This window comes from Apteryx rowi, unplaced genomic scaffold (assembly GCF_003343035.1).
Source record: "Apteryx rowi isolate R43461 unplaced genomic scaffold, aptRow1 scaffold_52, whole genome shotgun sequence".
NCBI classification, from domain to species: domain Eukaryota; kingdom Metazoa; phylum Chordata; class Aves; order Apterygiformes; family Apterygidae; genus Apteryx; species Apteryx rowi.
Window position 1 is genome coordinate 869,222 of NW_020450783.1, and position 22,698 is coordinate 891,919.

Sequence of the window (22,698 nt, forward strand, 5' to 3'; positions counted from 1 at the left end):
AAAGATGTGCACAGCTTGTACACAGATACTAATAAATATATCCTCTCATCTACTTGATATAGAAAATTATTATCCTGGTAATGCAAATGTAGAACTAAAACCATTTGCCCAAAATCATTCCTAAATTATGTGTTAGGGATAGTGAGTTGGTGGTTGCCAGTCTGCTGATTTCAGCACTAACCTATCCTTCTTCCATCCCTCTTTACTTTTACACTTACAGAGATATTCTAACATAATTTTTTTCCCCTTTCTAGTAAAACCGCTCTGCTGGAGGGCTTGGAGGTTGACCAGTATATGTGGGGTATTTTGAATGCTATACAAAAGTAAGTGAATTTACTCATTTCTGATATCCAATACTAAGTATCTGGGAGGTATGCGAATGAGTACTGAGACAGTTGAGCCAAAGTAGGTCTTGGTCATTGAACTTGAATATACTATTTGATGGCTCCTTGGTGGAGCTACTGAAATAAATCWGTTTGCATCTACTTGTTAACAGATCTTGTGTGGGTCATCTCTTGATGACAGCCTCATCAGTGAAGCAGAGTGAAGAATGGGATGGGAGAATGAAATGTTTTCTCATGTTTACAAGTAGTCCCTCTGATTCACATGTGGCAGACCACATAGATATGTTTGGATTTCGTTAGTGTTACTCTACGTATGTGGATAAATACAGAAATATACTCTCAAAGTGTCCTTTTCCAAACCTGCTTTCAGCACACACTGCAGGATGGAAAGATCTTGAGGTTGTATTATACTAGTGCAAATGGGAAACATTTGCTACCATGCACTTTCTTATGGCAATTTCAGCAGAAGCGATACCGAAAAGAGAACAATTAATGCTCTAAAATTGTCATGTTATTTTGCAGCTCGGAGTTTGAAGAAGTTACCATTGATCCGACTTGCAGTTGGAGGCCGGTTCCTATAAAGTCGGACATTCACATCAAAGATGATCCCGATGGCATTCCCTCTAAAAGATTTAAAACCATGAGTCCAAGCCAGATGATCATGCCAAATGTGATGGAGATGATTGCAGCTTTGGGTCCTGGCCCATCACCTTACCCATCCCTCCCACCTCCTCCAGGAGGCAACAACTCCACTGACTATGGTAACCAAGGTTAGTTTTACGGTTTTGTGTGCCTAGGTCACTCTAGAGACCATTGGTTCAGCCAGCCCTGAGATTCAGGTACATCAATGCCCTTCTCCTAGAGATTTACAAGGAAAGCAAAATGTATAAAGCTGCAGTTCTGAAATTCTGCATCAGTCCTTTCATTTAAGATTCATCTGTTTAGAGGAAAATGTCTTTTAATAAGTAAATTGGCGATTGTCATATTTATTGCTATGCAGCCCCCAAATCAATGGACCTTATATGTTACCTTATATATTTGTGGCCTGCCACAGTATACATCTTTCCTCATTCTTTTCTGTCCATTTTCCTTCTGTTCCCCTCTGATTCAAGTGAAGGCTCCTGGTACTACAGTGATTACAAGGTAGAGAACCTGACCTTTTATCCCTCTTGCTTGGGCCATCAAGCTTCACCAGTGGCCAGGTGGTGACATTAGGAGTTATTCTAGGCCACCCAGAATGTGGATGACTTTTTAAGAGCCCTTCACTGCTTTGCTAACACCTCTGCATTACAAAATGACTTTTGAGTTCCATGTGTTCCCAGTTTGGGAAACATTGAACTAAATACAGGCAGTGGAAATATCTTTTCAAATGACTGGTATATTGTGAAAAACTAAATTACAGTGACAATTCTGAAGAGATGAAACCAGAGACTGTTCCTTTTGCAAGTAATATGATATGACTCAGTTCAGCTCTGAGAAAAGACCAACTGTTCACACCATCAGAATCCCCAAATTGATTACAAGGTGATATATGTGCTTTTTGCAGGCGTTTGAAGAAAAATATAGATTGCATGCAAAATATGGTTAATTTACTCCAATGACTGCAAAACCGATGACAGATGATAAAACTTTTTAGGTTTTCAAACAGATGAATGATTACTATAACAAAGCCAAGAGCACTGAATCACAAATTTTTCGCTCGTTTAGTAGGAGTGAAGTGCAGTCAGAACATGAGAATAGAGCCATCTATTCTTTGTCATCTTTCCATGCCTTTTACTCAGGAGTGGACACAGTAGTCCTGTAAACTGGGGTGTAGAGGTTGTTTAATGATGGCTGCCTAGACTGTTATTTCCCAGCTTCCCCTGTAGGTCCTGTAGCAGAGGCAGTCACTGCTTCCTGGAGCCCCGACTCATCAATGCCAGCTGAAACCCACACTCTTTTCCCTCTTCTGCCACAGGCATATCACCACAAGGCACCAGATTATCCTAAATGTCTTTACCGGTCTGTCTTTCAGCACTTGGCACAACTCTGGTCCCGGAGCAGGGCATGCTTCTGACTGACTGTAACTCCCTGGGCATACTGCTTGCACCTTCATTCTCCACCAAGACGTGCAATGAAGCTTAGTATTTAGAATTATGTAATGTCCTCTGATTAAAAGCACTCTAGAACAAAATATTATTATTATTACTACTGCCTTGACATGCATGGTTGATGTTTGTTTATTTGAGTGTAGCAGTAAGCATACAGAAGTATAATTTGTAAATAAAACAAATACTTAGTAATAGAAGACTTTACTCTAGCTCTCTGCTATTAAATCTTTCCCAGGACCAGTTACATTCTGTGAGACCTATCCATTTGTAGATTAACAAAGTGAGAATTAGGAAGGCTTTACAGTATTTACGTGATTGATCAAAGTCCTGACTTCTTTGAGAAATAGTCTTACATGGCTAATGACTTCTATTCCTCTGAGATTAAACTTCTACTTAAAATGAGCTGTGCTGAAAAGTAAATGATGCAGATACTTCAGTTTGACAAAGTCCCTTCTTGACTTGAACATTTAAAGCTGTTCTACTTCAGCTGACAAACTGCAGGCTCTCTATGCAAGCTCCAAAGCTATTCTATTTTTTCAGAGCTCAATATCATCCAATTTGGTGGATTATATGAAGACTCAGTACCTTCATTTTAATTTTTACTGTTCATACCAAATAAACCACCAGAGTTGGCCTCTCAGTTGGAAGTGTTAACAGAGGGACCTGAACAGAAAAGAATATGGAGAGAAAATACCCTGTGCCCTGATAAACGCTTGCTTTAGAATTAAGGTGAAGCTCACTGGGCTGAGGTGGTAAGGATCAAAAACATACTGATCGTGTTCATACAATGCTTGTCCTGCAGATAAGTGGAGGACTCCAGACTTGTAACTAAGTAGTAAATGTTTGAGGGTTTAATCCAGATCATTTATTCCGAATAGGCATAGAATTTTGGTGCTTTGGTCTCAGACTAAAGTTAGGTAGGTTTCTTAAACTCACTGATTTTCTTTTAGGAATTTGCATATCCACATTCTGAAACACTGGCTACAGGCAGTGAGTCTGTAATGCCGAAAATCAGAAGAATAGATGTGTTCCCTATAGGGGACCGTCGATGTTCTATTTCCAGACAGCCGAGTGAATTTTATTAAGTTTTGTGAGAACAAGGAGAACTACACCACAGACCCCAATTAGGCAGGAAGACCTCCTCTGCATTATCTAAATGGAAGCTGCATGTTTATACTGAAGAGGAGGAGGTAAAACAGATGCTGTGCTATGAACTGGTACTGTGGCAACTGCCTGATCTTCCAATTAGCTTCATCAGGAACTGAAGCAATTCTACAAAGCTACTGAGTGTATGGAAGTGTATATAAAAAGAATACAGGTGCCCTATGTATAATTTTGGACTTGGGCAGTCAGTCATACTTGCACTGAGATACCTCCAGATGCAAATATTCCATAGAATTTAATATCCCTTTGACTTCTCATCTTGCTTAATTTAATGTGGTGACTCAGTAGTTTTTCAAAATGACAGCGGTTTTCAAGCAGTTACATAATGTATATGAATTACTACGATGGACTCCTTATAGTCTTGACAGTAGCCAGTATTTGAAAGCTGAGTGCTATTTTTTCCTCCCTATTCCTCCAGCTCACTCTAGCAGCAGAATGCCGTGTTGTCGTGTTCAGCATTCAGGTTACCCTGGCGCACTGCGCTGGTCTAACACTGTGCAGGGAGGGTGTCATACTGCACAGTTTTTAAAAGATACTCTGAGAGATCAATGTCAGGAAACAAAGGGTTTCTTTCATAGCAATGTCTGTTTCTCTTTTAGGCAACAGTTATCAAGGTCATGGCAATTTTGATTTTCCGCATGGGAATCCCGGTGGAACGTCTATGAATGACTTCATGCATGGGCCACAGCTGTCACATCCCCCAGACATGCCAAGCAGCATGGCAGCTCTTGACAAACCTCTCAGTCACCCCATGCAGGAATCTGTAAGTAACGGTACTGCGGATGTCGATTTTTCTTTGTGGGGATAGAGAGCACTTGCCAGACTAGCGGACCTTGCTTATGAATTGCTCTTATCTTCTGTGGATTCCTAACTTTGGCAGTTCTTGAAATAGAGTGGTCCTGAGAAGTAGTCAGAAATGCCGTTTCAGTTTCTGGCATATTGAAGCTTGTGGAGAAGCATTTCTGATCATTTTGAATTGTCATTTAAGCTTGTTTATCTGAAGAGACAACCTGGCTCTGTGGCTCTTGTGTTAATCACTGTGCTTTTGCTCTGACACCTAAAAAAACCTAGGCATCATTTCTCTAGACCAGCAGGGTCTGTGAAYGTCCATCCTCAACAGACAGCTTGTTATAACAAGACACTAACTGACTTCAAAGCAGAGACAGTGTCTTGCCTGTCTTTGTCCCATAGGGCAACATTTGCATCAAAATATTTCAGGGGGGAATTCTACCCGGGCAGAATCACAGGTACCTTTAAGCTGTTGGGAATTGGACAAGCCTGTAGCTTTCTAGGAGAGATGCTGCCACTGCTCTGAGAGTGTAGGCGATTGAAAAATGGAGGCTCCTCAGATCTTAGATGGAGAGGCAGAATTGTGCATTGGAAAGGCAGCTTGCTCAGAACACTGAGTTTTATATACAGAACTTTATATCCAGAAAATACAGTACTGCAGCAACTAAGGCAATAGAAAAGCTACCAGCAGCATTTAGGTCTTAGGCTTGGCTAATCATCTATTTTAACTTTGTGTACGGTGTGTGTGTATATATCCTTTTATATTCATTTAAGTTACAGGGAAGGGGCTCTATAGTGTGCTGTTATTGCATAGGAAGGATGTTTAACTTGACAAGTCATCTGTGCCGTGTCTTTAGTGAGTACTAGAAAGTACAATTTCAGAATATAATGAGGAAATGTGGTAGCAGATGCTTAGCACAAGCCTACTCCGTCAATGTCTCCTCTAGCTGGCAGTGGGTTTTCCAAGAAGGATGGTGAGAAATAGGAGGGGAGCAGAGAGGGAGTTCTTAGAATAGCTTGGAGAGATCCCAAGTAACAGAAGACCGTCTGCAAAGGAAGAGTCCAGAAACCATAATGACTTTACCGCATTACAGGCTAATAAACAACAGTACAAGCATGCTGTATGCTTAGTTTTACTTTGGCAAATTCCACATACCCAGCCTAATGAGCAGTCTGAATTATCTTCATCAGAACCAACTGTATAGTGTTAGAGTATAGTAGTGAGGGGAATTGCTACCAACCTGCACCATCCATGCAAAGCTGCTTTCCTTTGAATCAAAGCCACAGGGAATTCTTCTTTGCCTCCCATTACAAAACACACTTAAAAAAAGTCCTAAGGCAGGGCTACCAATTGACTTCATCGGCATTAACTACTATACCCTTGCTAGTGTAGTTACCCTGGTGAAATTTCTGAAGTGGTTGAAAATGAAAGTGAAGAACTTGCGGCTTTCTGTAAATTATACCACTTACAGATAACAAGGGCAAAAGTTTCTCAAGGCTCTGCATGTTGCAGAACTGTAAGGGGATCCTGGGACAAATGTTAATAGATTTTTGGTTCTCTGGGCCCGTCTGCAGTAGATCTGATACTTGCTTATGATAGCTGGCAATTGAAGTAAACCTTTGCCTCACTTCTTTGCCCTCATCTACCATGATATGCAAGGTATACTCTTTGGGAAAGGCAAGTGTCACTAAAGCAGCCTCCACCTAGTGTATGTCAGTGGTTAATTTTCTCTAATAAGGATCAGTTTCCAGGTCCATTACCACAAAGGAATTGGATTGACCTTGTGAATGTGGCCAGAAAGTCTTTAGGTGCATTTGAAGGACTGTCAGTGCTTTAACATAGCTATTTCAGCACTATAAAGTCTCTGCTTTCCTCTTTCTTTTTTACCTTCTTCCTTTTTTCTCCCTCAAAAAATAAGCTGCCTGTAGCAGACACTCAGGAAACACAGCTTTAAAATTACTGCTTTTTGAGAAATGCGTGACTTTAACACATTTCTTAAATTGCGTAACTGAATGTCTTCAGACAGGCATCTTTATATTAAAATAACTGTAAATCACACTGCCTAATTGAACTATAATTTTAAGAGATTGGCTGTGCTCTGTCTGGTTTTCTGTCTCTATGCATTTAAGGTGTATTTTGTTTTCATCTACTGTTGGCTTTGACCATTTCATGTTTATAGGGTCAGTCAGGATCAGACGTTTGATCTGTTTAGACCAGTGGCCTGTCTCTAACTGAACCTGACTGGTGTTGAATGCTGCTGAGGAAATTGCTGATTTTCCCATTATGAAGATTTATGTGGTGGCCTTCACACAGAGGTAGACAGAGAAAGTTGATCACCCCAGACATGCTCTGTAGGTCACTCYAGGAGATGCAGGTGCGTTTGTCAGACATAGATAGGGCTGGTGACAGGGACTGAGTTGTTGAAACTATCTTCTGTCAGCACTGGTGCTCCAGTCCCGTAGGAAGAAGAAAAATTCAAGATCTGACATGTGGCTAGAAGAGAAGTAATACCTCCTTCCCCAATGTAAAGTGTTTTGAGAACTACAGAACAGATGCTTCTGTGTCAGTGTAAGAGTGCTACAAGATAGCTGCCACAATTGCATCATTTTTATTTTCAGAAATTGCAAACAAGTTTTAGGCAAAGGTGAATTCAGAGGTATCTCTAGCTTATCGTTAAAGAGACCATAAGAGGTGGTACATGACTAAGCATTGGATGATCAGGCCATCGTTTCATATACACATTAAGCTGATATGAGCTGGTACTGCTGTAAAAAGATGTCATCACCCTTGTTTTTATTTTCACTTTTCCTCTCTCCTACACCAACACAAGTGTTATTGCAGCCATGAAGTGATCTGGATCAGGGTACTGATGTGGTTGAAAACTAATCCAACAAACAAAAAGAATGTTTAGCTTTGATCCATATCGGTTCCCCAATTCAGTTTACTGCACATCTGCAAGAATGCGCCTGATGACAAAGGCACCGATGGGAACAAGTGGCTGAGAGCGGCGGCGGGCCAGCACGGCCTCTTTCACGGGTCCTGCCAGCCAGCGCAGCTTGCAGAGTCGGTCGGTAAAACTGTAACCTCAGTAGTGAAGTGAGATATAAACAATTGACTTAACCTGCTGATCTTTTTTCCACTATCCACTTTCTCCTGACATCAAAGGAATATTGTTCTGCAGCTGGCAAGTCCCCTTGCTCTACAGGGATGCATCTCAGCACTCTACAAGGCACTCTTAGGCTTATAAAGAGTTGTGTTGGTTTGTGCTATTAAACTGGAGATATAGTTGCGTCTGCTATGAACTTTTCTTTTACAGATTGTAAATGTTTTAAACATGCCAAAGTTTACACTCTTAAAAAAATCTCTGGAATAACTGTGCTATATAAACAAATGCAACTATATTAGTCTTGGCATTCATAATGTGGGTTAGTGTTTTTAAAGGATGGGAGTGAGAGATGTAAGCTGAAGATGCCCAGATTGTATGTTTCTGCACCGCTGTGAACTTACCGTTAGTTAGCTGAATACAAATAGAAAAAATGTTAAAGTCCTGAGCATTTTGCTTTCTCACAGGTGGACTGGTGGAGTACATGGTCTTGGATGAATAGTATATTAAGTGAGATGGATTTAGAACCTGCAATGACCGTTTAAGATTATGATATCCCTCAGTATTATAACGAACAATATCCAGCAGTTATCTCAGGGCCCAAGATACTGCCTGACTGACAAAATATATATATATATTTAAATATGTATTTTTAATATATTTTTTATTTATACATACATATATATGTATATAATTTCTAACCTGTTTATCTGTTCTGAAGTATGTCTGAGAACATATGACTGCCTCTTGGTTTAAATAATTTTTTTTTATAAACATGCCAGTATGACTCATGCTTTGTATATTTGGGGATAAATTGAGACTTTCTGAGATAATCCTGTTCTGTTTTTTTGGAAACTCTTTTCCTGCTTTATCAACACTGTCTTAAATTGCTTATTACTTTTTGTTATTATTAAGCCTTCTTAATTTCCACACTTTGTTGCACATGTCCTCAATGAACGGAGAAGGAAACAGTACAGGAAAACAGTTTGGGCAGATGTAAACTAATCACCCACTTTGACTTGCACATTTGCAAAGTTTCTAGGCTGCAGATTCATTTACATTAAGGTGTGGCTTCTGGTCAGATTTTGTACAAGTTTTCCCCAAGGTAACAACAGTGATGTTGTATAATACCTTTCAAGTAGTAAAACTGTGACCGTGATGGAGAGAATAGTGCATCAGTACCTTTAACAGGTCTTTTAACTCTCCTCTGGGAAAGAGGCCTGAGTACACTGTTAAAGATGGAATCCTGCTCATTTTCACCAACCTTCATGCTACCAAACTATTGCAGAGGACCTCCATATAGTTGAGAATGAGTGTCCCACTGTATCAATACTCAATTTTCAGAAGTGTGGAGAGATGATTTTTTTTAAATGCCTGTTTCTGTGATTTTTTTTTTTTTTTAATTTTGTGGAAACATTTTAATTAAGCTTTGTAATAACCTCCCTTTTACTTGCCAAAACGGAAGATTAAAATAACCTTGCAATTTGCTGTGATATGAAAGGGTCAATGCTGACATAGCATTTTGCTGGTTTCTGTTGGCTTGGCTGGATGAATTTCATGCTGTTGTTGTATGTATCTGTTCTTTTATTTCAGCTCCACTTTGTGGCAACATGTAGCATTCCTCAAAAAATGTTTACATTTTTTGCTTCTCCATATACCCAATTAACATGAGACAACTGATTCTAAAACGTTCATGTACTTCTTTCTCATGGCACCAAAGTCAAGTTCCAAAGAACGCACCAGCGCTAGAGGTGACGTGTAGCAGAAGGAAGAATTGGGCTTGTGCATTCTTGTTGCTTCTCTGTAATGTGAGAAAGATTTTCCCCCTCCTCCTTCCGTAACAGGCTTTGGAGGATGTATTTGGTTTGGTGGTTTGTTCCCCACAGAAAACATAAAAAAATACCAAGCGTAACCTCATGTGTTTTTGGTAGAGAACTTGGCTTATCCAGGGTATGAATGCAAAACAAAAATGCGCTCTGTTGCGCAGTCTTTGCCCAGTTTAAGCTAAGGCGTTTCACTTTGCGGTCAGGCCAGGTGCCGGCAGGTTTGCAGGCGCCTCTGGCAGCTCTGCTGATGGGTGGGCAGCTCCCTRACCGGGGCAACGTGATTATTTTCCATCATCTGAACTGATGGATATGAGCTAAGAAAATCTTCTGCCCTCACAAGAGATGTTACATTCCCCAAAAAAGGGGGGGGGGGGTGAGGTTGGTGTTTGCCAGATGTTTGTAATGATCTGAAACAAGACTAGGCTGCAGCGTCAGGAAAGCTGCCCGGTAAGGAATCCGGGCAGAAATCACACGTTTTCTCAGTTAATTGGTTTCCTGGCGCAGGGATCATTATTCAACAAATTCTCCAGTCGTTCGTGGACTTTTTCAGGGAAAAAGCAGCCGCCTCACTAATGTCCAGCAGCACCATAAGCCTCCTCCCCTGTTTGGGGTTTGTTATTTTGCATCTTTAAGTGCAGTTTCCCACATCACACTGAAGCAAACCACCAGCACAAATCCAGCRCGTTTATGTCCCCATTGCAGATAACCTTTAAAAAGCCGAAACATTTCCTCTGGCATTGGGATATGGAGTTTTCGTTTCCGATTGCGCTTTTTTTTGGTTTTCTTTTTTGATTTATTTAATTTATTTCTTTTTTAACATGCAGTTACAGCGTCAGGCACCTCGAGCACTGTACCTTGTGGCCTCACTTTCTTTTCCTGCTTTTTTCCTCCTCCGCAGATGCCTCATCCGGGCAGCACTGATCAGTCCCATAGTTCCATGCAGCAAGGTTTGCACGTCCCTCACCCCAGCAGCCAGTCAGGGCAGCCATTACATCACAGCGGGCCTCCTGCACAGCAGTCCCGGCAGCCGCCCCCGGCCGCTTCTAGCAACCATCCACACAGTGACCTGACCTTTAATCCCTCCTCAGCCTTAGAGGGTCAGGCTGGTGGACAGGGAGCGCCTGACATGCCGGAGCCCTCGCTGGATGTAAGTCTGTGTCATACTGTCATCTGCCTGCCGGAGCGTGCGCTCCCCACCGCGGCGGGGGGGGGAGCGGGGCCGGGAGCCGCTCGCTCAGCACATGCCATCGTTTCATGCTTTGGTGCGTAGACGTGGTCGCTGCAGCTGAGGTGCCCGGGCGCTCCTGGCTTGCTGTGAAACCTTTCTGTTTGAAGCAGCTGCATGACATGCGAGCCATACCCGCTTTCTAGCGTGAAGGCAGGCGTTTCTTAGGACAGCAACCTAGGCRTCGGATCGGGGGGGATTTGCTCCCTCTCCCCTCGGCGCCCTCGTCGTCGGACGGGGAATCAGTCCTGTGTGTTACAGTCTCGGCCTTGAAGTCGTCGCRGTGCCTGAACAGGAGGAAGAACACGGTGCCTGCAGTCAGCCTGCGGACGAGCCAGGCACGCTGCGGCAGCCCCGCTGCTCAGGGAGCGGGCGGCTGTGCCGCTTCCCCGCGGCGCCTCGCACCGCCCCCGCCTCCCTGGGGCCRTAGCGGGGCTGTGCTGCCCAGCGCACACACGTGCTCCTAGCTCAGCAGCAAAGTCCTTCCTCCCGAGACGCAGAACCACCGGCTAGGTATTCCCAACAGGAAAATAGCCAGTGACGTCTTTTACCTCCTTAGCCAGTATTTAACACAGCTCATGACGAAATGAAGATAAATCAATTTCCGAGTTTAAGGCCAAAAGTAATCTTCTCTCTTACTGTCCCTTCACTAGTGTCGGAAATGAACTATCTTGAGGAATCCTTCTGGTTAACCAAATATATCGCTGAATTTAAATTTCTTAGCACTAGGGTTGGATTTTCGTTTGAGTCATGTGTTCCCGTATTCGTATCTGCTGTCTGTTCCAAAGTCTGTTGCACAATGTAATTTTCTTAAAGAAATGTTCACCTTTGTGCCTCAGATTTACATCTGTGTTTACTGTTGTTGTATACTTAAATGTTCCCTGTCACAAAGTAGCACTGTGCCCTTAAGTAGGCTTCCAGAGGGAAGGGAAAGGAGGAAGGGAGGAGATGGATGCTCCAGTTCCTGTGATACGTTCTAGGTAGAGTAACTTCTAAATGAACCAAGCTCTGCTGCTGTTTCACACAACAGCATCACTTGGAAATCCTCTGGGAGCTATAGGTCATGTGGCAATTAGAGGTCTGAACCCCTAAGGAACCTGCATGAATAATATTAATAGGTCAAATAAAAATGTCATTTTCTCTTCAAATAAATATTTAAGTAACATAAAGCATGCTGTTATGGGTCAGGCACTCATTCTTTGGTGAAAAGCGAAGTAGAAAAACCTGTACATTTTATCATAGCCCAGTGGTTCTCATTGATAGAGTCATGCAGAATTCTTAATAGGAGATTGAAATTGTCTTAGCTGAATGAGAAGGCCAGTGCTGTAGAAAGCAGGGAGTAGAGTTCTTTGAAATGTGTGTGAGCTCAACCATGATCGGATGACTTACTTTAATGGGTTTAACCTTTAATGGCTGTGTTGTGGAACTAGGCTGAATAAAGTACCGTGGAGCATAATCTGTGAACTAAACACAAGCTATGGAAGGTACCATGAGCGTCCACCGGCCGTGGTCTGCTCCCTGCTGAGCACAGCCATGCTCGTTCCTTACCACCTCAGTGCAACACTCTCCAAGGTTTAACCTGGGTAGGAAAGGTGTACCTCATATAGATAATCTGTTCTTGTGCTTACACAGCAGAGGTACAAGACTCAAATGACCATGTAGGCCATTAAAGTATTAAAGCGTTTGGTTTAGGAGCACCAGGTGCATTCTCCAGAGTCTGCCCCCAAGCCCTCGTACCTTCCTGCAGCGGCCGCCTCCCCCCGAACAGCACCCTTGTTCTCCTCTGTGTCTCTTCCCTCTGCTCCCACACCATGGCCTCAGCTCCATCCAACTGCACTTCTTCGCGAGCACTCTTTTCTCAGTCAGCTGGGCGAAAGACAGGACGGGCCCTCTGGCTCTTCTGGTCCAGGGGGAGGCCGGATGCAGCAGGCGTTCCTGCTCCTGCAGCCACCGAGAAAGCTGCGGAGCCCGCGCTGTCCCTTGGCTTGCAGGTTGGCCGGGCAGGCGGCTCCGGGGACCACGTGTTGTGCACCCCTGGTGTATCCAGAAGCACACCAGCGTCCAGAAATTCCCTGCTAATTTTCAGAAGTGCCACCCGCGGCCCTCTCCTTCCCCCTTCTCCTCTTCTCCCCCTCTCCGCTCTAGTACTGTGGCAAAATATCCACTGACTAGTAAAAATTAGATATGACTTCATTGGGGGTTTTAGAAACATTTTAATCTTGAATTTTTGCCATTGCTTCTTCATATTAATTGCACCCTCAAAACTTAGAGAACTTCATCTTGAGGGATATTGAGCATATTGTTTAAAACTTTTCACCTTTCTCAAAAAGATCCCCTGCATACAAGAATGAGTCTCAGAGATATTATGTTACTTTTTAAGAATTAATTGAAATGTAAAATCTCTATAACAAATTGAGCCATTTTTATTTTCTACATGTTTTTCACTGGGGCCACAGTTTTCTTACGGGATTCTGTACTAGGTAGTCATAAAAAGTTATGATAGCAGATGAAACACCTGCATTTAAATGCCCCATATCTTTAGTCTAGTACTATGACAATGGCATTTTTGCCTTTCATGTATGTGCTTGAATAAAAGGTGGAGGTGTTTTGAGAAAAAAATCCTCTGTGAGATTCAGTTTATGTAAACTTGACATCACATTTTAAAAAAATGCTTAAGAAGTAATAAACTTCTTTCTACATTTCATGTTTAGCTTATTTAAAAATGTTCATTTGACATTAAAAGATGAAGCTGCATTTACACAGGAGTAATAGAAGGATATAAATATAATACTAGCATGCTACACGTGATGCAGTCAAACTTCTAGTTTTACAGTATTTGAAACTGTAGAACAACTTGAAGTGAATGTAAAGGGAGCTTATTACAAATTCTTCCCTGCCATTTTTTAAATATGACATTTTTGCTTTTTACCAGGACATGGTGAGATGCAGAATAAACTGAAAAATGTGGGCTGTTACAACACCCGGTAGTTACGATTTGCTTGTTACCTGTCAGATCAAAAAGAATCTGAGCGATGTTTGGAAATAACATTTTCTGTTTGAAACACAGTGTTAGTAAAAATATGAATAAAAGACCTGTTCCTTTTGATACTTCCAAACACTGTGGAGATTAGCTAGTGCATCTTCTGTTGAGGGGTGTTACACCCCTGACCCTTTAAAATGTCTTAAATTGCATGTAATGCTGTAGTCAAATGAGCACTTCCAAGCACTGTAAGCCATCACTGTCACAGCAGGAGAAAGGACTCGTCCCTCTGCTTTGTCACTGCTTTCCCCGTACTCCTCCACRCTGTTTTTCTCTCGTTTCCCTCTCTTGTCTCACTGGGTTGGTTTTAACCCTAGCTGAGCTCCCTGATCCAGTTCCCTGCCCCAAAGCTTACGTGAGTGCAGGAGGGGTCACAGGGTGATGCTGGCGGCTCGAAGGGTGAGGAGGGCAGGGCTGCCTCTTGCCATGGCGGTGCAGGCTTGAAGTGGTCGTCACACTACCTGCCGTGTGCGAGTCGGGTACGCCAGTCGTCTCTGGTCTACTTTAGAGCTCAAACATGTCTTACTCAGACTGCATGTTTGAAGTTTTTATTCAGTGTTTTATATGAAACTAGCGTATATAACTAGCATATATCAAGAAGTCTTTGTCAGCAGCACTAGCCAGGAAGTACACTTTGTTTATTGATGAACTTTGCGATGGGGAGGTCGATTAAGAAATCCTAACTGAGATGATAACGTAAYTCATAGGTTAAAAAAGGAGTTACATAGACTTTTGCAACCAAGTGGATACTGTATCATTTTAGGGTATTAGGTTTGTGTCACTGTCTTCTGATTTATTCAGATATATACATATGAAAGCAAGTTTCCAGGAATGTGCAGTATTTAGTCCCTTTTTTCAACATTGTGTTTCTGTTATCTGTAATTTTCCTTTTATCTTTATATTTTATAGCTGCTTCCAGAACTCACAAATCCAGATGAGCTGCTTTCGTACCTGGATCCTCCTGACTTGCCAAGCAATAGCAATGATGACCTTCTGTCTCTCTTTGAGAACAACTGAAACCATATGTATTCCCCCATCCCTTTCACTTGTTCACACGTGTGTGGCTGCACAGCGAGGAATCTTAACACTCCTTTTCCACAAAAGAAGAAAAAAACCTCACAACTTGATCCAATGGTGCACTCCCTGCTTTCTTCATCTCAGAACTGCTTTTGTCAGCTTCACAGACTGTGAAAGTGACGGGAGAAAAAAACACACAAAAAAGCCGTAATCTCAGAGTCTGCCGTGCTACACATCCCAATGAAGCATAGACAATTGTGCAGCTATTGGAGACCCCGTTTGTTGTTCATCCTATAGAGAGAGAGTTCTGTGATAAACATAGTGTGACGTATCTTGGCAAAAACAAATCTTGGCAAGGGAAGAAAAGGCAACAAAATGGACCTGTCTTTAATTGACCAGTCTCAGAATGTCCTTCCAATGCGTGTTCTTCCATTTTTTTGAAACTGTATCTCCCCGCCCCACTTGCCCTCTACCCCCCTCCAACCACAGGTTTGTGTTGGAGTAATTGTCCTGGCCACACACAAAAAAAGAAAATCAAAACACATTTAAAACTCCAAAAAGCACAAATCGTACAGTAAAGTGGCAGAGATAGGGAAGAAATACAAGCTCATCAGAGGGGGACAGCAGTTAGCCAATATGTCTTCAGTAACGGAGTCCTGAGAATCTCGAGGCTGCAGCCCTGTGTGTTTGTATTTATAAAAATGCAGGAATCTTAGACATCTCTTTGCAAAGGATTCCTCTGTTCAAACACACAGATTGAGGAAAAATAAAACAAAAAATACTTTCAGGTTTTAGTTCTTTTTTGTGGGTTTGGTTTCAAATCAGTACCATTTGTGGCTGCATTAACACCCAACTGTTGAGATTGTTGTAATAGATCTTCTTGCCGTGTCGTCCATACAAAATGGAGAAGAGAGGGAGGGGGGAATACAAACCAAAATACTCTCAATTGTCACCTACAGCCCTCGGTTCCCTCAGCATTTGTGTCATTCTTTGTACTGCACAATCCATAGTAAGACAAGCTGGGTTGAAGGCAGACAGGGAATCATTGCAGGATGGGGGGGAGAGTAACATCACTATCTGCATAATTATTTCTACTAATCAGCTTGAAAAGGGGCATTGAAATTGGACAGACATCTTACAGCTTCTTTTTTGTTTTGCTTTGTGTTCTGTTTTCACGACTGTTACAAATAATTCAGGCTTTTTCTTTTCTCCTGTTTTTTTTTTCTTTTTTTTTTTTAACTTTAGCTGCCAGGATGAGATCCTTCTCAGGAAGGAATGGGCATGAGGAGAATAAGAAATTGTTGGTAGATTGCTACTGCCCTCAAGAGACCCTGATGCCACACTCACTGTCTTGCCCCTGTGATCTGTGCTTCTCGTGTGGTTGCTTCTCCTGCATGAGCTTCCTGTTGCTTCTGTGCCCATTTCTGTGCTCTTCGTCTCTCTCTCTCTCTCTTATAAATTATGTACAGTAGCTGTGTAAGAAGTGCATGTGTGCCAACTTTGCCCTTGTGGTGCAACATTTCAGCTTTTGCCCACTGTACAGTTATTGTTTTAGTTTCTTTTTGTTACTAAAGCAAATTTGACCCTACTCCTTTCCTCTTCCCAACTCCAATCAAATATCCCTTTTTTGCTCGCAACAATACATTTTAAACTTAAGTGCCAGATGAAATTTTGTTTGTTCCTGTCTGTTTGACTAGATAGTTTCTTAGCCCTTTGTGTTTAGTTTGCAATGCTGTAAATGGCATGCTATGTGCTCTGGATTTGCTTTCCTCACCAAAGTCATATTTGTAAATTCTTTGCAGTTTTTGTTTTATTTTGCTTTTTTTTGTTAACGTTTCCACCTACTGCTGTACATGCGTCGTGATATATATATGCTAGTCAGCAGCACCTTGCTGTAGATATTAAAGGAAATGGCGGTTTAGTTCTTTTATTTTCCAGTAGGAGTATTGAATCTGTCAAACATATTATGTAGAGATGGTCCCACACTTATATTTTTCCTGTTTCAAGTTTTTTTAAGAAAGGCGCTGTTCATTATGCAAAATCAATTATTTTAAGAATTGCTATTGTAAATATCTCTGTGAATATTTTAGTATTGTCTTTGATAATATTCAACATTTTCATGATCTGGTTATACTTTTGCTGGTGTTTTTAAATACCTTGTCTGAAGAAAAATATGGGTCCTTTTTTAAAATAGAAAATTTGAGGGTTCTTTAACAGAATAAGGGAGTTTTTTTCTTTTTTTCACCCCCATTTTCTTTTCATAAATTAGCCCAAATTTCATACCCATTTCTGTGATGAATTGATATATCAGGCAGTACCTGGACAATCAGGGCCCGGTTCTGTCATGCAAACGTTATAAGAAGTGATTGCCTGGGGCAAAAAACCCAACTAACCAGCCAATGTTTGTTGACTGTGTGGGTGGTTGTGGGCTGGCCGTGGCAGATGTTTTGTTCATTTGCCCAAGTCAGCAGAACACCTAGGACCAGCTGTCTGAACAGGAAAAGATGCACTAAGGCAAGCAGCAAGTATATAAGGTACCATATTTATATCACTATACTGGTGTGCCGGGCTCTGAAGCTGGGGCACTCTAACACTTYGGGGTGTTGGTGGGTGGGGGAGGGAAACAGTATAGTATATTTTATTCTGCTTAGAAGTGTCTTTTTTCTTATGTAGGCTTGACAACCTGTAGGGGATCTCTGCAGAATATTAAAGATACCTTGATATAATAAATGGTAATATGGTTGTGGTGTAGTTCTACTATCACACAATTGCTAGGAAAGACCATTCTTCAGTTACAGATGTGTTTTGTAGCCATTTTACTGTAGTAGTTTTCCCTTGTATTTTTGCTGCATTGTTTGTAAAGGTATTGAAGTCATTTGCAGGGGTGGCTAATGATAAACTGACTTTATGCCCTTAGAGTTTGGGGTTTTTTTGTTTTGGGGGGAGTTTCTTAAGCCATAGGTTTTGGAATAAAGAAGATTTTTCACTGTTAGTTGGAACTGACTGCTCAGATTTTTTTTAATTGAGTCTATTTAATGTTCCACCCTCTGTTGTTTCCTGAGCAGCTAATTTAGGCACCTGAAATGATCTTTCTCTTAAACAAAACATTAGCGTTTTAAACCAGATATGTTAAGAACTGACCACTTGCTAACTGGTAGTATTTAAAATGTATTATTTAAAAGTACCTGTTGGAAAGCATCAAGGGGAAAAAAAATAGATATTAGCAATATGTTTGGAGCAGTGTTCGTATCTGCTTCGTGCAGTAATTGAGAATTAAAGCGGATGGTTGATGTTTTTCAGTTTATAGAAATGTTTGGTTTCTAAGCAGGAGTTAGAGATAAAGTGTGATTTTTACCCATCACCCAAATGTTGGACCTTTGAGACAGTTTTAAAACTCTGTCACCTAAAATCAGGTACTGTATAGTGGATTCAGTATGAAAAAGCTTCTAAATTAAAATTTAGGATTTTTTTTTTTAATCTTTTCACTGCCGTATTAAAGTTTAGAGAAAAAAACTAGCAAATAGGGTAATCACAGTCATTTTCTTTTAAAGCTTAATTATTATATGAAATTCCAGTAGTATTTTTATTCTTCTTTTTTGTTTGTTTACTTTTTAATTGTTTCCCTATGGAAGCTCATCTGGGAAAGAACCCACAGAGATCTACAGTTCTGCTGCCAAGACATTATTATAGGACTGACAGATACACGCCAATGTCTGCAGTGGAGACTCAAGGGACATCTGTACATATGTAAATGACAAATAGAGACATGTTAACAGAAATGCATTCATTTTCCTTGGAATGTGCATTGTTTTTATTTCGCAGGAAAAAAAGCTTGAAGCTCCATCTTATGTGGAAAATGAATCCTGTTTGTTAGCGTTTGTGAAGTCTCAGCATTTGTTTCACTTTCACTTCTGTAATATACTCTGATCCTTTGTTTTGTTTTGTTTTATCTACATGTAATATTTAGCTTACGTGTACTAGTCTATCACCTGTGTATTTTTAGGGTGCTACAGAAATAATGAAGAAAAATAAGGGGATTAAAAAAATTGTAACCAAATTCATACTTTGTACAATTTTTGATATCATGATCAGAGGAGAATTAAAAAAAGTACAATCTGAAATAACATGCAAAAATGGCCATTGTCTTTGTTTGTACATTGTATGTACAGTACAATGCAATCATTTCATACTTTAAACTGGTCAGAAAAATAATTGTGATTTTTAGTCTTGCAAAACTGTATGTAGTTAGATGATGTGACAACCTAATATTTATCTAATAAATATGTATTCAGATGAAACCTGTATATTAGGTGTTCATGTGGTTATTTTGTATTTAAAGATCAAATTATTTGACTTGCTAGACATTTATATACTCTGTTGTAACACTGAAGTATTCTCATTTGCTCATGTTAATTTTTTTTTCCTAAATAAATTTGCAAAATTAAGGTCTGGCTAATTGGCAGGTGCTTTGTAAATTTTCAGTCTCTTTTTGAAACAAACAACTTCCCCTTTCTCCTCCCTGGTTTGTATGTTAACTTGAAAGTTACTTGCATAGGTTGTAACTTCTCAGGGAGCTGGGCTTGCTACAGGAAGAGAAAGAAGGTATGAACAAGGATGGAAAAGACGCAAAATAAGAGGTTATGACTACAGATTTACTCACAGGCACAGAAGCACATGAAAAAGGTCCCTGACAACGAAATGCATGGGTGAGCTGCAGTTCAGTACATACAGTACTGCACATCACCTAAACAAGTAACAATTACTCTGAGATGAAATCTTTGCATGATATGAATAACACAATAGGAGGGCTTGTCCCTCGTGTTGACGTGTCTGTTCTATAATAAAGGACTATTGTCTAATCCTGTGGAGAGTAGATTTCAGTGGAGGGGTTAAACATCCTACATGGCAGCTTGTTAGTTTTGTCTTTGTTTTAAGTTTTCATGAGTCTGGTTATTTTTCTTTAATTGGAACCTGTCATTGAAGTGAAATTAGTGAGTGAGGAAGATGAGTAAAATCAAATTTTTTTAGTGCATCCCCATGTTAGAGTTGGGACTCGGTTTCAAAATGCAGCACTTCAGTTCCCAAATCGGTTTAATTTATCTCCAAGTTTAAGTAAGCAGACTGAGCCGTGACGCTAGGACAGTGCACAGGGTGGCAGCAACAGTCACTGCAAGGGCAGGTCCTCTCCTGGCAGGTGGACTTCTACACCAGTAATCTGCTACAGTCGCAAATGCTGGTAACTTTGCCTTGAAGAACAAGTTTTATTTAGAGAATTACTGAATATCTCTGTCTGTTGCATTTGTGGAACTGTTTAGTTTAAACCCACCCTTGAAGGGCATTAAACTTTATAGGAACAATCTAACATTATTTCAGAATAAGAACATCTACACATGGTTAGAATTTGGATATAATAATTACTCCACAGCTCCACAAGCACACAAATCCTTACAGCTGTCCGAGATATACTTGGTGGGTGTATATATATAAAAAGCTAGACTAGAGATTTGTTTTCTCAAAATCTGAAAATTAATTTGTTTCTGACTCTCAACTTCTGCCTTCCTTGCTGGCACTACCCATTACAATGGTCTTTTAAGACAGAGTAATAAAGCTGAGGTACAGGGCCCTCAGTAGTGAAACAAAAAAAAAAATTATCCAGTCCAGTCAATAATTAATGAGTATTTTATTTTTGGTGTTCTGTTTGTTTCCCTGGAAGCTCCCAGTGAGACAGTGTGCAAGCCTGCTTCAGCACTGTAAAGATGGAGGGAAAATATTTCTATATGAAGAACTCGAGTGATGTCCATAAGTGCTGTACATTTTTCGAGCTTACTGTGAAGTTTGAGAAGGCTACAACAATGTGAAAGTGGAGTTTCTCCCAGATGGCACCATGTGGACTCCAGGATAGGTATGATTTGTATATCCAGCTGATGCTGGTGTCTCCCATTCCGCCTTTTGGCAGTGTACTCCATGCGTTGCTCATTCTTTGTGTGGTTCCCCGCAGCCGCGTACGTTCGTATCCGTCTGTGATTCCTGTGTCAATAAGAATCATTGCTAAACAGCTGCAGAACACTCATTTGCCTACATTTTTTCTCTACTCTTCCTAATCAGTACGGATCTCTGAATCTTCTTATTTTYGTTGTCCTTTGCCATGCACTTCATTAGGCCTTTTGTAGGAGCAAGAGACCAAAAACTACTAGAAACATGGCATGGGGACCACCTGTTTGTGTCCAGTTTGGACAGCAGGGATGGGACTCCTGTGTGTGAACAGAGCTGCTTTCATTCCTTTAAAGGAGTAAACTCAACAGCATATAAAAAAGTTAAATAATGTTCTCATTTGTTATCCTTCCTTGTCTGCCTGATATTTCTCTTTAAAACTAATTAATATGTTTTACATTTTTTGTATCTAGCCTTTCATTTGCACATACATTGAACTGGAACACCAGCTTCCCTGTCACTTCCTTAAATTCCAAGTCTATCCAAATCCTCCTGTATTCTCAGTTTCCAGTCATGTACACTTACCTTTCTGTTTTGAATTATTACCAGAATGTCCCCTTATTATAGTTTTCCATTTTTTGTGTCACTGAAATCTTACCAATTCCACGTGGGATACTACTCCTAACATCTGTCATTGTGTCAATGCACTATTCACATGAGTTTTTCTGAAAGGAACAAAGGATTTTCTATATCAGARCCAACCTCTGCATCTTCCATTGAGGTATCTTGTCTCCATCAGTGCACAGAATTTTCCAGAGGGATGTAAAAATAGCCTACGTGGAAGCTAACCAATTATGCAATTTTATTTATAAAGCAAACAGACAACAATTATGTCATGGCCCCTGCAGGGCATCAGCAGATACTTTGACATGGAGGGAGTTGCAGGTTTGTTTGCTGGGTAGTTTATCCACATTTCCAGAGACCGCCTGCCTAAATTACAGTAATTCTGTTACTTACATCTGTCTTTCTGTTAAAAACATTCTCTTTTCTTAGTGTGTGTACTAGAAGAGATTAAGCTCTTTCACCTGTTTTGCTTGGTTTGTCTGGTATCTTTCCAATTACTGATCTCACTCTATTTTTTGATAGATCCAGTTATATGCAGTAAAGTTAGCTTCTCTAGAAACACTGTATAGACCAGGTTTTAAATACACTGGTTTCTCTATGCTTTTGTGGGTTTATTAGACATTGTAAGAGTTTCAGAATTACAAGTCCTTTTTCTTCCTTTATATCAGAGTGTTGAACAATTCTATTTTTTTCAATTGAATATTACAATCTAGACTTTTCTGTTTGCCAATATTCGTTTGGTGATAATGTTTTGGGGATTTTGTTAAATCATACTGGAAAATTTTGTTTCAGTTGCTACCTGTTCACATATGAACATAGCAATTATTGAGAAAACAGAGACAGGTAATTACTTCTAATAAACACAAATTGGTCAAGCATTAGAAAAAGGAAAAAAAAATTTTTTAATCTAAACTTGTTAGGGTTATCTTCTTCAGTTTTTCTTCAGTTGGTTTTGAAAAACTATTAAAATACCCCCCATGCTTATTTAACGAAAAACATTTTTAGTGTAATAGCTAATAAGGTGAACACTTTGATAGTAATTTTGATACGTATTTTGGTTTCAAATAGATACGAAATATAATAGAAAACAAAACACAGAAAAACTTTTTGTGTGAGAAGTTCTGAAAATAGGCATACCTTGGAAATGTTTTACTTTCACCTCTCTAGTCTATCTAAACCATGATATATCTTGTCCAGTTGTTGTTTATTTTAAAATAGTTATGATTATGTAGCAAAATATTCGATCATGATGCTTGGGGGGGGGTTAGCTAAATGATTTAGGTGCTGCTAAAGGTAATGAAGGCCTATGAATAAATAGCTGCACTGCCATTTGATAATGAACAAGATTATGTGCTTGCTCTTTAGAAATTATTTTGACTGTTAGCTTAAAGGCAAATATTTTCATGGAAATGAAAATCCACTCTGTAGTTACACATCTTTTTAAGCTTTTCCTTTTTCAGCTTTTCTCATGCCCAGGTATGCCACATATATTAATGCATTCTGTAATTGTTTCACCTGCTTTTTCTTTACCTCTTGATTACTTC

General features: G+C 40.3%; 1 protein-coding gene across 4 annotated transcripts in view; it reads left to right on the top strand.

Moving 5' to 3' along the window:
• Window positions 1-18,903, top strand: part of ZMIZ1 (zinc finger MIZ-type containing 1) — a 170,070-nt gene extending 151,167 nt beyond the window's left edge. For 3 of the 4 annotated variants that reach the window (XM_026080420.1, XM_026080421.1, XM_026080422.1), the window contains 5 exons: window positions 255-323; window positions 867-1,114; window positions 4,198-4,361; window positions 10,216-10,464; window positions 14,492-18,903. In XM_026080420.1, the coding sequence (XP_025936205.1) occupies window positions 255-323; window positions 867-1,114; window positions 4,198-4,361; window positions 10,216-10,464; window positions 14,492-14,599 (838 nt within the window). In that variant the 3' untranslated portion in view covers window positions 14,600-18,903. The remainder of the gene's footprint in view (window positions 1-254; window positions 324-866; window positions 1,115-4,197; window positions 4,362-10,215; window positions 10,465-14,491) is intronic. The other variant, XR_003255869.1, reaches the window with a different exon arrangement.
• The last annotated feature ends 3,795 nt before the right edge of the window (window positions 18,904-22,698 follow it).